Source organism: Argiope bruennichi, chromosome 5 (genome assembly GCF_947563725.1).
Source record: "Argiope bruennichi chromosome 5, qqArgBrue1.1, whole genome shotgun sequence".
Classification (NCBI taxonomy): Eukaryota; Metazoa; Arthropoda; class Arachnida; order Araneae; family Araneidae; genus Argiope; species Argiope bruennichi.
The window spans coordinates 80224639-80241494 of record NC_079155.1 but is presented as its reverse complement, the minus strand read 5'-3'; the positions used below and the strand labels follow the sequence as shown (position 1 = coordinate 80241494).

The 16856-nt window shown below is 30.7% G+C and overlaps 1 protein-coding gene across 1 annotated transcript in view; it reads left to right on the top strand.

Annotated features, from left to right (window-relative positions):
• Positions 1–16856, top strand: part of LOC129968730 (metabotropic glutamate receptor 1-like) — a 459728-nt gene that overhangs the window by 405743 nt on the left and 37129 nt on the right. The window contains exon 8 of the mRNA XM_056082915.1: positions 10662–10848. Coding sequence (XP_055938890.1) covers positions 10662–10848 — 187 coding nt within the window. The remainder of the gene's footprint in view (positions 1–10661; positions 10849–16856) is intronic.

Genomic DNA, 16856 nt, shown 5'->3' with positions numbered 1-16856 from the left:
GCAATACACATCCATCTAGGTAGATTGTAGGAATCAAGTTCTTGAGTTGGATTCAATGGGTACCTGATCATAACTAGATGCTTGGGATTTTCAGTTATTACGTTTTCATGTATGGGGAATATGTATCTAGTTATTTCCGTTTTTGAGTTACCATATTGATATGTTCCCGGATGGAGAGTCAGATGGATATTTCTTTGAATTAATTTTTCCCAGATCCCTCAGCCATTGGTTGGGGTATAAATATCGTATCAAATTTCAGCCATTTGGCATATAATATAAAATATATATATATATATATATATATATATATATATATATATATATATATATATATATATATATATGTGTGTGTGTGTGTGTGTGTGTGTGTGTAAAATTATTTCGAATCCTGTCGACTAAATAATCTGTAACATTATTTTGGTTGAAGCAGAGTGCAGGTTTGAAAACATAGACGAGATGCTGTATTTTTAATTCTCTTTAATATCCATCTCGGGAAAGCAATTTATTTACAAGCAGACGCAGATCGGCACAAAAGCAGAAATAAGAAAAAAGCGAAAAGGGCCGAAACAAATGATCACTAGTCTTATATAATATAGGATTTCTGGCCATGCGCCAATTCAATACATGTGGTGACCTTTGACACCTTTTCAAGGGCACCTAAGGGATCACTTTCATTTGAGACGTAGATTGATTGCGCAGTAATTTTTTACAGAGGAATTAATTAAACCGAAATTGAAATTGGATCACGAAATAGGAGAATATTTTTGGAATGATGTTACTATCGGCTAAATTAAGATAAAATCTTGGAAATTAATTAAATTGAAATTAGAATTAAAATATCATTACATATATATAATGAATAATATAATTATAACATGAAATGAATAATATATAATGAAATATATTATTTTTCGTTTTTGATTTTTAATTTCATCGGCAAATAAACGTAACGCCAATAAATAATCTTTCCGAATTCAGGAAGGCTCTCAGTCTTGCAGATTTTATGCGTTGAAATTTAATGATTTATAATACTATCTATACTTATTACGCGGAGGGAAAAAAGGAGGCGTCGGAAAACTATGAATCTTTCCTTATCTATTTCTTTTAAAACTATATTTAGAATTAAAAAAAGCAATATCGATATGGTGTTGAAACTATACCATTATTTTTATATCAGTATAGTTTATTTATTTCAAATATTCCTTAAATATGAGACGCGATTTTTATAGGCTCCTAGGAGGGAAAAAACCCTCTTTTCTCAAGTCTCATGTCATTCACTTCACCGTATGGCGCCAATTTTATGACGCTATAAAATCCAGCTGCATAAAAATGAGTTCAAAAGCTGGCGAAGAATTTTCGGAGGGAAAAAATAATGATTAATATGAAATATTAACAACTTCTTCTTTAGCTATTTGATCTTATCGTGTTTTTTTAAGTTAATGATAAAAATGCGTTTAAATGACTCGGCTTAAAATATTTTAGTTAAAAAATGTGCCGAAGATTCTGCTTAAAAGAATTGCTAAGAAATTATTTTAGATATATATCATAATAATGGACAAAAATGTTTGATCTTTGAAAGAATTAGTGTTTTGCAATCAATTTTTTTCTTTGAAGAGATCGGTTATTCATTTAAAAGTTATTAATTCTAATTCTGGTTCCATATTAATTTCGAAACTTTTAGAGAGTGAACAATTCCCAGATGGTAAAAGCGCTCAACAATCCGGACCATTTGATTTAAAGCTACCAAGAGCAATTTTATGTTTTGGATAATCAAAATATGTACGGCGGAGCGGTATTTTTGAAATTTTGATTAGAATTTTAATTATTTGAAAATTAAGCCATATACTGACGTTTCTTTACCATTATTTCTATAAATATTACTGCACAAAAATAATTTTAACTTCATCTTAAAATTTAAAAAAAAACCATGCTTTCAATGGTATTAATTTAATATTTGTGCGAATTTTTCTGAATTTTGAGAATCTTTAAATTTCGTTTATTTTTTTAATTTAATTTTTTTTCGTAAGTTTCAAAAATATATTGTATTTTTACCATGAATTTCAAAGAGTTTACGTTGTTCCTTTAAATATTTAATCGTAATTTTCTTACTTTCTTAAAAGCTGTAGAAGAATATAAGACAAATAAAAGATATAAGACATATAAATAGTGATTAATATCAGACAAATAAAAAAGTGAAATTATAATAAAAATTATATTTACCCAAATTTACATTTTCAAAATCACTATGATGTTATGGGATTCTCTTCATTACAAAGGTTTTATATATATTAAAGAGAACTTAATTGAGATAACTAAACCCAAATGGCATTAATACCTGACAGTTTGACAAAATCATTGATATGATGTTATGTTTGTATGATTTATATGAAAACCAATATTCCCTGTGAGCCAGCTTATTGATTGAGGCGACTACTGTTTCATATGAATAAAAACATCTTACAATTTTAGAAAAACAAATGGTCCCCACAACCTCTCCCTGGTATGGTGTGGAGAGGGAAGTGCCTGCTCAGGCGTCGTCCTCGTCCACCGCTGTTCAAAATGACGAGTTCCGTCTCAAAATATCCCTAATGTTGCTTTAATATAATTTAATATAATATAACTAAACTAAACTGTAGAAAAGATATTTATTTTCTTTAACACGTTGCCGCAAATGACGGGGATAGCGGACAGATTTTGGGCGATATATGATGGAAGTAGCCATCATTTGCTCTCGGAAGAGAAAAAAAAATGTCGTGATGAGCAAATGACGGATAAAGCCGTCGAGATTTTCGTAGAAAAATTGTGAAAAAATGCGATTTTTTTTTCAGTTACAAACATACAACTCATGCTGAATGCCATTTGGTAATCGTAGAGAACTGGAAAAAAAATTTGTTTCTGAGTAGGATCGTCAAAGTAAAAATATGCGATAACATGTTAAGGGTACCAATATGTTCCCATCGATTGACGATTTACCCATGCATGAAGTAAATGATAACTAATCACTGAATTCACTGCTATAACAATTCGATGTTGAGTAGATCTGGGCCGCTGTAGTCTGGTGGTGAGATTTAAGCTTCGGAACCGGAGAATTTCAGATTCGATATCCGATTCTACTTAAAAAACCATCATGTAAGTGGGTCTGGTGCACTTAATTCCTCGTTCGCCCTATGGTGTGGCGTGGAAGTTTGGATAGGGAGGCATCAGCTCAGGTCTCATCCTCGTCATCTGACCACGGTTCAAAATTACAAGGTCCGTCCCGAAATAGCCCCAGTCTTGCTATGAAATGGGTCTTTAATATAAATAAACTAAACTAAATTGAGGAGAGCTGACATAAATTTTAAGCGTATGCCATTAGTTGGTTGCGAAATTACTCTCTGTTTCCTCTGCATGTGAATATCCTATGGCTATATTCGAAATCAGTTCGAATATATTTAGCATTTTCATCTGGAAGAAAAAAAAAACACTCAGTATATTTTACTTTGCATATATATATATAATAATGTTTTGCAAATTTCTGATGCAAACAATAAACCTGTTTATGATGAAGCAGCTTTTCGTTGAATTTATACCGAAATGCACGCTGCACTATAATAAGTGACTCATTTTAAAATTCATTGGTGTGATTTGGAAATTTCGAGAGAGTGGGGTCATTTCTGGTGACGTTCTTTTCCCCGAGCACGATTAAAATTACGTAGTCCATCCCAAAATAGGTTAATGTTGCTTTAAAATCAGACATTAATACAGCCAAATTAAACTTTACAAATTGCAACACAATCTTTAAACTTTACATAACTTTACAAATTGCAATATAATCTTTAAACTTTACATAACTTTACATATTGAAACATGAACTTCACATATTACATTTCTAAGTCTTTGCGATTTAAAATCATAGCGTTTCTATGCATGCTAGTATAAAGACCAAAGACCGACAGATGATCAACTCTTTGTGATGTGCCTCTCAAATGCTAAATATGTGCGTCGAGTATTATCTAACTAGTTTTTTTTTTTACATTTTGCAATTATTGTGTTCACTTTTACAAGTGATCTACATGTCATGCCTTATCTCAGGGCAACAACAACAACCAGATTCTCTGCAACTGGATGATGTACTTGACAGACATCTAGAAAATTGGTATCAAGATTACATTTCAAATTTCATTCTTCTTCCTAAAAGTGTTTATGAATAATCTTATTAATGGACTGACAGACGGATAAATGTTTTCCTATTCATTGAAAACATAATTCCAAAAATATGTTTTTCCAACCTAGGTGGGGCTGAAATGTGAAAATTCGTGAAAATCTCAATATCGTATTTTTTGACGATTAAAATACTTTTTCTTATGGATTTCATAAACGCGAGAGTACAATAAACCTGTGTCTCCCCAAATCTTTTTCTTTAACTCTCCAAAAAAGGGCTTATCCCATTTTTCCATACAGAATTGTGGAACATGGGTGAGGTCGCGATTCCCTTGCTTTGCATTAGTGAAATACAGATATTTTTCATGAATCTAGTATTTTTACTGAATATATTCAGAAAATATGTATTTTGAAGGCTTTTATCGTCGGATTGACACCAAATTTGGAAAAGAAACCAAAGTTATAGTCACAAAACAACATACCGATTTCCTTGATTTAAGTCATTGGGTTTACACGCATGCGAAATTACAGACCATTTCCAACCGTTAGAAGGATATGATTCAGTATTTGATAAGTACCTATATTTTAAATGCTTAAACCTGTATCTAAATTTTATCCACCGAGATTTGAGCGTTTTATAGTCATGGGGTTCGCTTCTAATCAAACATTCAGACATACAGACTTTCTGTGATGGTTTTCATTTAAAATTTGATAGGAATCTACAAATCTGGTCGTAATTCGACATACCAAATTTCAACCATCTAGCTCAAAACATTTTTCAGCTACCGCTTATCCATACAAACAGACATAATGCCTCAGGGAGAGCTGAAATGTGGAGATTCGAAAAAATCGAAGATTGGCTGAAATCGAGATTCGAAAGGTTCAAATTTATTTGTCGATTATAATACTCCCTCTATACTTTCTATTCAAAAGTGAAAAAGAAAATGCATTATATAGAGAAAAAGGGCATTACATATGAGAAAAGGTGCATTCTATATGATTTTGGTGGATAATGGATAAACTGTTCTGATATCACTAATAATGTTTAATTCAACTTCATTCGAAATCAAGAAATATCTATCTAGTTCTACCACATGATTGAATAATTAATTCTGCCTGCATTCCAACTAGATTAATCAATATGCCGACGATCTTTCTAAAAATAGATTCACCTATCGTATATCATTCAGGCGATATAATTAAAGCCGACGTGCCTCCAGTTCAAATACCTAATTGAAGCCTCCTAGAGTGTTGGTTACTGGCCGTCACATGGGATACTTAGGTTACGCGGAGCTTTTGGGAATTCGTCTTTTCGCCTGGTCTCGAACATTTCATATATTTATATATGGAGGATAAATGATATATTCGTCACTTTCATTATGAATACGTGTGACTTTGTTTTCTCAATGTAATGAAGGAGCGACTGAATGAATATATCTTGATAAGATATCAAGTTGCTTTATTAAAAATAAATTTTGATGAACATTTCGTGATTAACATAGGATATGATGACAGCAAATCATATTTTTCGGTAGTAGCAAAAGTGATTGGGTTTGTATTTGATCGAAGACATTTTTGATATCATAATATTGAATATTCTTTGTGAAAATTTGGGAATATCTTGACAAGATATCAAGTTGGTTTATTAAAAATGAATTTTGATGAACTTTTCGTGATAGCGTAGGATGTGATGACAGCAAGTCATATTTTTCTGTAGTAGAAAAGGCGATTGTGTTTGTATTTAATCGAAGACATTTTTGATATTATAAGATTGAGTATTCTTTGTAAGAATTTGGAGAATACCTTTGTCACTCCGAACCATATATGTAAGAAAATTAAACAAAAATATATGTTAAAGAAAATTTGAAATGTCTATTGAAAATTTTTCCAAATTATCTACTATATATTTTGAACCTAATGAATAAGTGAATCGCTTGTAAAATGATTGATTTTTCAAGTGGCAAATGATATTACCTCAGCGAATTCCGACTCATTAATATTTAACCTAAATAAAATAAAAGCAAAGGATAATCGCTTTAACAGAATTTGGAGAAAATAATTAAAAGACATACGTTTATTAATATTTAGGGATTATCCGTTCTTCAACGTAATATGAAGATGCTGTTGATTCAATCAATTAATGATGTCTTAAAATGAATTGATCGAATCAGTAATTTGTATACTTGCCATTTTAACTTTAAATTCATTACGAATATAGTCGAATAGTTGTAAAATTGGCGTTATATCTTAGTGTAGTGTAGGGCAGCTTAATACACATTAATGGCACTGATGAAATAGTTTATCATGTGATTGTGACAGCTTATAAATTGATGTCATCACGTGTGGGCGACAATTATTGATGAGGCTTAAAAATTTATAGAATATCTTTATATAGTATCTTCAAATACTGTATAATAATATAATGAAATAAATGATTTTCCCGAGGAAGAAAAAAGTGGTTAGCTGGAAATCACATTTTTTTATTTATTTATTTATTATTATTATTTTTTTTTAATTTTTTGCTTTTTCGTGTATGAAGTATAGAGAAAATATTATAATAGTCAAAGAATTAGAATTCAAGATTTTGACGAATCTGCATATTTCAGATCTCCCTGGATTAAACAAACAAACAAACAAAAAACGCTTAATATTTGACATTATGTTTGTCTATTTAAGGACACCATAAGTCAAAAACGTTTTGAATTATGCAGATGAAATTTGGTACATGGACTAACAACCAAATTTATAAATTTTATCAAATTTTAAAGGAAATCGTTCACCTGAAGTGTGTCTGCCTGGGTGTTCGATTACAAATTAATTCTATAACATCAAAACGCATGGAGCTTGTAGATAAAATTTGGTGCGTAGATTTAACATCTAAAATAAGGATCCGTAACAAATTTAGAACTCAGTCTGTCAAAGAATCGACTGTTAATACGTCTGAACATTCGCATGCTTTAAAAATCATAAACGGAGTACCCTAAATAAATGAAATTCAAATTGTTATTTTGTGACTGCAAATGTAGTTCTGTTTCAAATTTTGACTGCATTCGGTCAACAGTTAACGGCGTTCAGAATACACATTCGCATGATACATTCTGTGAAAAAGTTAGATTCATGTCAAAGATCTATATTTCTTAACTACTGTTCATCAATGCCATGTAAAGCATTTGCAGTCTTCCCAAGGTCCATAATTTTATGCTGCCGAGGGTGGCAGAGAGTATAATAGAATCATAATTAGACTATATACAAGAAAGTTTCGGACAGAACATTCCCTCTTCACTTTTCTTCATGATTAAGGATAAATAACTGTTTTTAAGATTCGTTTGAAAAGTTCTTTAATAGAGCATTTATCAAATATCGGTATATCCACAATAGGAAAGTAGAAAGTATTCTGAATTTATATACTTTTAGAAGAGAATTTTCAAAATAGGCGTTTCGATTTAATTGATTGTTAGACTTAGCATGAGAAAATAAGTGTCCATTCAATTCAAAGGACAAATGTAAAGCTTCAATTCGAATGATTAGAAAATATTTAATTGTAGAATATGGTGTAATTCATAATTATACAATCGCAAAGCCACTCCTGTGCGTGTTTCTGTGCATGTGTGTAATATAAGAATAGCGAAGCAGGAATGCTTTAACTTCACGTGCAAAGTAGTTCGGAGCTAACATCCGGCATGGATGTGAGGACAAATAATGAGTGCTTTTTCTGCATTGCCAGCACAATATAGTCATGCAATAACTTAGCATATTGTACTGCAATGATTGTACAGCTTTTTTCACCTGGATACAGTATAACACTTTACTAAAAGGGAAGGAGCCAAAATAAAAAATGCAATGAGAATTAAACAAATAGACGTATGAGAAGAATGACATCAGATAGGTGTATTTTACATACTGACGTCACCATGCAGTGGAAAATGGACTTCATTTATCCACATGATGCTTGGCAACCATTGTGGGTTACGTTCCAATTGTCTCAATGCCCAAGTAGTAGTGTTTAGACTTTCCTTAGTATTGGCCCATAATAGATGATGAAGTGCTTCTACCTTGTGTGGATCCAGATCCAAGATTCTGTGCAATGCCCATTTTTTACAATATCTGCAAATAAACACTTCTGGAATTCTGTTATTTTCCCAATTTCATGAGCACTACTGCTGCTCATTAATGCCACGATTGCAAATTCTTCCATGACACTTTTTACAATACAAAAGAGAACGCGTTCAAGGATGGTTCTCTTAACATCACGCTTCCTCAAAAAATCGTGCTAAATTCAGTATCCCATTCAATGACACTGGTTGATTTTTTGAGCCTTTAATCCTTTCTTTGTGCAAAATGTTTGCAATGCAATAGTTGTGAATAATTCTTAAAGAAATGTTTAACCACCATCGCTCGATCTTGTAATAAGTGTGACGTTGCCATTCCGTTACTTTTAGTATCATTTTTGATACATGTAAAAAAACCCAATCCTTCATGCAAAACAAAATTTTTCAAACCATTACTTCTTTAATCATGAATTTTTGATATTTGCACGAATTTATATTACGCTTTGTGTGTATATATATATATATATATATATATATATATATATATATATATATATATATATATATATATATATATATATATATATATATATATATATATATATATATATATATATATATAATATGAACAAAAATATTTATTTTTACTAAGAAATAGGTTTTTGCAAATTTAAATATGAAGTATATAGTTTGAATATGTATATTTACATTTCTCAATATATTTCTACTCAGAAATATAAATTTAAATTCAAAATATTCTTTTCCATTTGCATTATGTTTCTATAAATAGTAGTTGTAGGAAAAGTTTCCATTTATATTTAAAAAGTGCAAGTAAAGGAAAAAAATATATGAAAGAACTCCAATATATTTTTCTTTTTTACTTGGAAAGTTATCTTCGCAATGTTAGATGTGGAACGAAAGGTTTACAAAGAAGTGAAATTTAAAGTTTTTTTCTTCTTTTTTAAGTAATATCGACAAACCATTTATAAAATGAGCTCCAAACTTTTGAGTTTTTTTCAAATAATCTTTTTAGTCAGAAAATACTCAGTGTACTTGTATTATGCATTTGTATCCTCGAAATAGTCAGCTGAAAAGCACTATATATTTTTTAAAAGAATAATATTAAATTTTCTTTTCTTTTTTTTTTCATTTTACTGTTTTTAAAATGCAGAAAAATATGCTTTCTTGGGAGCAAGTATATTCGAAGAAAAATTCATTTGAAATACTATTTGTCATGGAAGAAATGAGTATTCATACTTTTAAAAAAGATTTTACTCCTAATCATGAGTAAAAGCTATAAAATGTAATATTTTAGAGAGAAAAATGTGAAAAATAGCTGTTAATTTATTCAAATACATTGAATGTATGCATATTAAATAAATGTTTAAATATCCATAGTATTTACGAAGTATACAAATACACATCAAAAGTATATGTAGAAGGAATATATCCCTCTCAGGCTTATTTTGACTAAATAAGCATACCTTGCGCATGCGCAAAAACGCGGAAATGTTTTAGAAACCGAGGATGAACATGAGAGCATGAGGGATGATGTGTTATGAAAAGGAAAAGGATATACTTGACTCGCTTTACAATTGAATATATTTTTCATTGTTATGTGGATCTCTTCCTATATGAGCATCTAAGGGATTGAACCTCAACCAATCGAATAACTAAGAGTCTTGTTGCCAGCATCCTTGCATAGGGGTTGCGCATCTTCCCCGTGATCTAGGCGTCCCGGGTTCGAATCCTGGTTCGGGCATAGTTGTTCTTCGTCTGTGTTCTATCTGTGAGGTGTGTGAATGTGCCCCCCCCCTTGTAAAAAAGGGTGGTGCAAGCGAATGTGTGAGTTTCGTCTTCATATGAGCTATAAGTCAGACTTCTGCCCTTGGGTGTTCAGGGGTCTTTACCCTCAGAAGCTACTACACTCCCTTTCCGTGGTAACGCGGACATGGCATCATCAAGAGACTTGTTTGCATGTTGCTCTCTTTTTTCCAGGCGCTAAATTATTGGACAGTCTGCAGTCAACTGTATGCTCACATGAGCGGTGGTCATTTCGATCGCCTACTTTCATAAATGTTATTTTATGTGTTTATATCATGTTTATCTCCTTATATTACATTACATAGTTATAGTGCTACTCCTATAATAATGGTTATTCTTCTTACAGCAGATGTGGTGTCGTATTATTTCTTTTTCTTATTGACTCTAAAACTATGTTTCGTAGAAATATGATTCCTTGGGCAACGTTTTATGCCAAAAGAGCGAGGGTTCTTGTTCTGTACAGTTTGATCGGATTCCTCTTATTTTACAACTAATTTAAACACAGAACGAAATATATTGTTTCGAGATCAAATTTTGAAAGATAAAATTTCGAGAACTAATACTTCTGCTCGTTGTAATCACTTTCTGTTATGTGTAATTCTATTCCTTCTAGTTTTTTTAAAGTCCTATGGTATTTTTTCCCTTTAGATATGACATCATGAACTTTCAATTCATACCTGAAAATAACTCGTATGATTACAAACACGTCGGTTCTTGGGATAGCGGCGAGCTGGACATATTCCAATCCTTTCGCTGGAACCCGAAGCACATTCCAAACGGATTATCAATACCTGAATCCGTATGCAGCAAGCCGTGTGAGAAAGGAAAAGCGAAGGTAAATAACCCCTATTTTTCTGGATTATTTTTACAAAAAAATGTTCTTACACGTTGTAACATTGTTGCTTTTGCTTCTTAAAAAATGTGATAGGGCTGCTTTGGTCACAAAGTACCCAGTTTCTATGTTAAGAGAAGCAAAAGAAATGTTTCTCTCTGTAGGAATTTGAATTTATTATGTATCATATATTTCTTAGCTTCAACTGTGGTGTAATCCATTGGTAATCTTAAGGATCGATATGTGCACTGTCATTCTTATAACAGAGAATGATATCCAACTTTCTTTATTCGATATTTTACTGGAGTAACATGGGAAAAAAGTTATCACCCAGAACATTCAACAACAATAGCTCATTAAAACCGTTATTACACAAGGTAATGTAATGTAATCGTACTGTAGCAGTAATGTACAGTACAATAGTTGCATTTATGATCAATAAAAGGGTCAATATATGCAGTGCCATTCTCATCATAAAGAATAAAACCTGCTCATAAACACTGATAATAAAGAATAAAACCAACTTTTATACAATGTTTTGCTGAACATTGTCGGAGTAATATAAGTAAAAAACTTGTTGCCTAGTATCATTCAACTTGGGAATTCATAATGACTATCATGGTACAGGTCAAATACAGTACCATTGTCCATTTAGGGTCCCAAGAAGCGATTTATGCAGTATCATTTTTATGACAAAAGATAATACCGGCCAACTTTATGTTGCATTTTGCGCAACATTGCTGAATAAAAGTGAGCAAGTGTGAACGTGAATAAAGCATGTAAAAAAGTATGTCGCGTAACATTTCTTAAAAGTTGGCAATTCTTAAAAGTTCTTATGCCACAGGAAAGCTACAATATCATAAGAATACATTTACTTACTTTAGCATTGCTCCGCAAATACAGCATTAAATCATAGAGATATTTTGCTTTTGATTTAATGTATTCTGTATATCATTTATGGGCTATATCATAGATGAAGCTCAGGAATACTTTATAAATCCAACCACCTGCAGTCAAATGCTGCTCATTTTGATTACGTCTGTTAGGTGTAACATAACTTTATGGCCGCCCAATAGAAATGTAAATGTATCGTATTCCGCAAAAAATTAAACATCCAGAATGTTACAATATTTCAATATTAGCTAAGTTGGATTATTATTGTTAAGGAGTTTTATTTTCCATTGTCATGAAATGATTTAAAAGAGAGCCGTTGTTATATCTTTCAAGAAGCAAATGTAATTCTAGTCGTCCTTTCTATATTATGTGTAAAAACATATTGTTTAGTTTTGATTTCAGAGTTTTATTTAAAGGAAACCTGGGAATTTAAACTAAAAAATAAGCTCTGAAGTTTTATAACAATCACTTAAGTATTTTCAAAGTTTTCGTCTTCAAACATTCTGTTTTTATTCAATCATTTCTTTAACAACGTCATTTTACTGTTTCAGTTCTACAGTTTTTATCTTTTGCAATGATGGCTTCTATTTCTTTTTTTCTAAAACAAATTCAATAGAATAAGCGAAATCTGATGCAGTGGAAAATTTCAAGAACACATTCAAACAGCCCTTAGTAGTACAGAAACAAGCTTTAGAAGAACCCATTTCAGGAATTTTTTTCGTAAACTTTATTTTCTAAGCAAACAGAATGTTACCTCCATTTTTTTTTCGCTTTTTTTTATCTTAAGATGTGTGGAAAAATGATGATGTAGCCTTCGGAACAAATTTTTTCGGACACTATTTTATCCTTAATATTAGTCTTTTGTCTTGTTTAGTTTTTAACTTTCTTTGTTTTTCGGTGGAGAGATGTCTTAAAGATTTAGTGAAGAACCTTTTCTTGTCTTGGCAACTCTTATCTATCTTTATTTTTCCTGTTACCTTGGAAACGCACGTTTTCTGAGAGAAACCTCAGGAAATTTATGGTAAATAACTTGCCACATACTTTGTAGGTTCCTGGAAAAAAAAAGAATAAAACTTTTAATTTAATAATTTTGTAAGAGTGAAAAAGGTTTTACCCGGATGCAAAAATTCATAAAATTAACGAAAATATTACAGAAAGATTTTTTTTTGTATTATTATTTAGAAGTATCAGTAAATTTAAAGAAAAAAGCAGGGATCTTTTGAATAAAGTAAATTAAATTACGAAAAGTTAATTTCGAACATTATAAAAGTTTTTTATGATGCTATTAAAAGTGCATCCTTCGCTAATTAATAAATTCAAAAGAATTGAAATGTATTTGAAACATCTGTTAAATTATAGTTTTGTGCGTACGTTGATTAAAAAAACACTTGTTTCTATGCAGAAAATATGCTTTATAATATATATATATATATATTTCAAAGAAATTACATGTAAATACTTGTAATTATTCATTTAAAAATGATGGCATGCAATATAGCTCCGTATTCAATTAAATGCAGATATTAATTACTCAAGCCAAAAACAATGCATATTTCTTTTTTTTTCAATTAAATTTTATAAACAGATTTTAATCTATGCATTACAATAAAATTTCATACTTTATTTGCTGCTTCTATCTATATACATTTGAAGAACTATATAAAAGGCATAATAAACATAATGGAATGTAACTTGAAGTAATTAATGGGTAGCATTATCTCTCTTTTACGTTTCCTTTTTAACGTTTCTCTGTTGTTTATAACATCCTCCTCCGTTAATTTAAATATAACTAATTATAATATATGTAGTTTCCATTGAATTATATTTACCTTCTGTTTATAGAATTATAACTCTTGTCTTATAAAAGCGACGAAATACTGTGTATAATTTTTATCTCAATTGCCAATCAATTATTACTGCTAAATTTTACCAGATATGTTTTTCTACATAAAAGATTGAAAAAATTTAATTAACATTCAGAATTTAAAAAATAAATATAATGAAAGAAAGGAAAGGGCGAAAAAACCCCGAATTAAGCTACTTGTCATTTTTTATTCTTAGAAATTATTAAAACTTGAAAATTACTTTGCTGATATCAATCTATAAATTCAATGTTTTCCATCACTATTGAATATATTATTTCGATAAACTGTTAAGCAACCGGACAAAAAAAAGCACATTTTGATTGAATATGTGTTAAAAAAAACCTTGCAAAGGCTGAACTTTATCTACGTAAGATTTTGTTATAAATAATTTTGGAGTTGAGATTTGTTTTCCAATTTATGCTCGTGACATTGCTTAGATGACTTTAAGAGCATTTTTGCAGGGCGATGAAGTGGTGCTATGCTATGTAAATAATTTTACAGTACCATAGATTTTGTCATAAAAAAGTTATTTTTAAGTATAGAGAGAGTCTGAGCATGAACTTATATAACTTATATTTACACTTGCAAAAATAACGAACACATAACGAATAAGAGCGAATAGAATACAAGACTTAAGGCAACTAGAACTAAAATGATACTATTACGATACATATTTTTATAGAAAAAATAATAGAATTAAAAATAATACTTCAGTCTTTAACTGAAATTTTATTCGTCTATTTTTTGTAAAAATAAAGCCGTTTATTCTATTATCAATATCTGTAGCATCACAAACTTTATTTCCTAAAATTTTAATAATTTTTTTGTGACTTATGATTGAAATTTTGCTACTAATTTTAGATTTTACTAGAAATTTACAAAGTACAGGATCTTTTCGATTAAATGCGTTGGTCCTAAAAAGTTGCCTCTTTAGCATTGAGATTGTTTTCTCTGCGACCACGTTAAGTAAAATTTTATTCACAACTAATCTGATAATATCAAACACTCAGAATGCCTTGCAAAACGATCGCAAAAACGATCAAGATTCACTTGAAGAAAGGGAACTTAAAGAAAAGGAATTCCCCTGTTCCATCACATATTAAATAATAATAAAAAAAATCTGTGACCATTGTAATTAGTCCGAATTGTTGGAATGTGGAAAAACTCGTACAAATGTTTAACTCAAATTATAAGATTATTATTATTTATCGTGGCCGCCCCTCCAAAGTGCCACCCGCTCCAATGCCCCCACTAAGAAATGAGATTACAGAGGAATTTTGGTGAATACTTAATTGACATATTAATGCCCCATTTTGAAATTAAACGAGGATTATTTTGGTAAAGCTATTTGTTAAAGATTTTGAGATAACGAGACGGTACTTACTGGTGTAATTATTTTTCCTGTACTTAATATTATTATGCTTTATAATTTTTTTACGTCAATTGAAAGGCTAACTTTTGAAAGTTATTTTTCTTCATTGGGAAATATTGACAGATTCAACAAGTCCAGCACCACTCCAAGGAATTAAAATTGCTATATTCGAATCATTCAAAAAAAATGAAGAAAGTTGTGAAATTTTTCCATCTGTAAACAAGCATCAATAATTCCACCAGTAAATAAACTTTAAACATAAACATAAAGTCTCTGAATTTGTTTCCCTCAATAAAATTTTATCCGCTTCTCGGATATTGTTCCTCGAATCCCTGCAGTGGGCAATGATCGTACCGTGAGACACTTTTTTTTGTATCCGAAATAGCGAGGAAAACACGTTTGTGTCGTTTCCTTCCACAAGAATCTTACCGAGCGAATGTTTTGAGTGCTTCGTGGAATCCTCATTGGTATGCAGAAACACGTTAGAGTATTAGAATCATTTCAAATATGTGGCAAACGCGGTGGAATTTCAAAATGTTTTTATTTTTCATGCGATCGTTTCCAGTCGGAATAAGTACATACATTTCAAAAGTTTTCGGCTGGTGGCAGTAAGCTCCTCGGTCATTAATATTAAGGATTGGAAATTCAAACTGTCTTTGAATGTAAATTCTGCTCGATAAAGTTTTCAAAGTAACGACAATTTTATATTCTAGCCCTAGCATAGATTTCCTTATTATTTCTTACTTATAATTGTGTAAATAATATTTATTTTTTTAATAATTAGTATTTAATGATTTCTTGGTCTTTAATAACTTGAATTAAAAGCTAAACCTCTCTTTTTATATGAAATTTGCTCTCTATAGCTGCCAAATTAATGACTATTTTGTATTCATGCTTTATCTTTGAGTTCTTTATTTATTTGGAACTACAGTACACTCCCGATTATCCGCGGAATTGGGTGGCGCGGCCGCCGCGGATAACAAAAATCGCGGATAATCCGAAAAAAGCTAAAAACGGGTATAGCAAAAGAGAAAACAGTCATTCCAACTTTGAAAAATCGTTTTATGCACAATAAAACGTAAAATAAACAGCAGGAAATGTTTAACTAACGCTTAATATTTTAGTATATCACTCAAAACTAACCTAAAATGCATTTTGTTAATGAAAACAGAAAAGTGCTTTGTACTTACGAGAGGCGTCAAGGATACACAGAAAAATTAATACATATGTACTGTTTTAATACTGTAATGTATTATGTAATTACAAAAGCATAACTGTAAAACTGCACCTTTTTGAAGAAATCAGTCATTTGTGTTTGCTTCTTGCTTTGAAAGCATTTTCTCTTTGCTTGGAAGCAAACAAAAAAACTTAGTGCGGCAGGCGCGGATAATCTGCTCCGCGGATAACCCTATGTATGTATAATACATATGTACTGTTTCAATACTGTAATGTATTATGTAATTACAAAAGCATAACTGTAAAACTACACCTTTTTGAAGAAATCAGTCATTTGTGTTTGCTTCTTGCTTTGGAAGCATTTTCTCTTTGCTTGGAAGCAAACAAAAAAACTTAGTGCGGCAGGCGCGGATAATCTGCTCCGCGGATAATCGGGAGTCTACTATAGTTGCATTTTAGGGAGATTTAAGGTGTACGTACACACTAGAAGATTTTTTTTAAAATTTTAACTTTAAAAATCCAGTTTCTTCACAGTAGGTCATTAATATATGTTTAAACTCATTTCAGTGAGATAAAAACCATATTACCCTCATTATTAATTAATTAAATAATATTTAATGAGCTAATTAGCCTATTTTTTGAAACATGATATGTTAAATTCTAATTTGTGCAGACACACAATTCTAGTTGCAAATTATACCTAA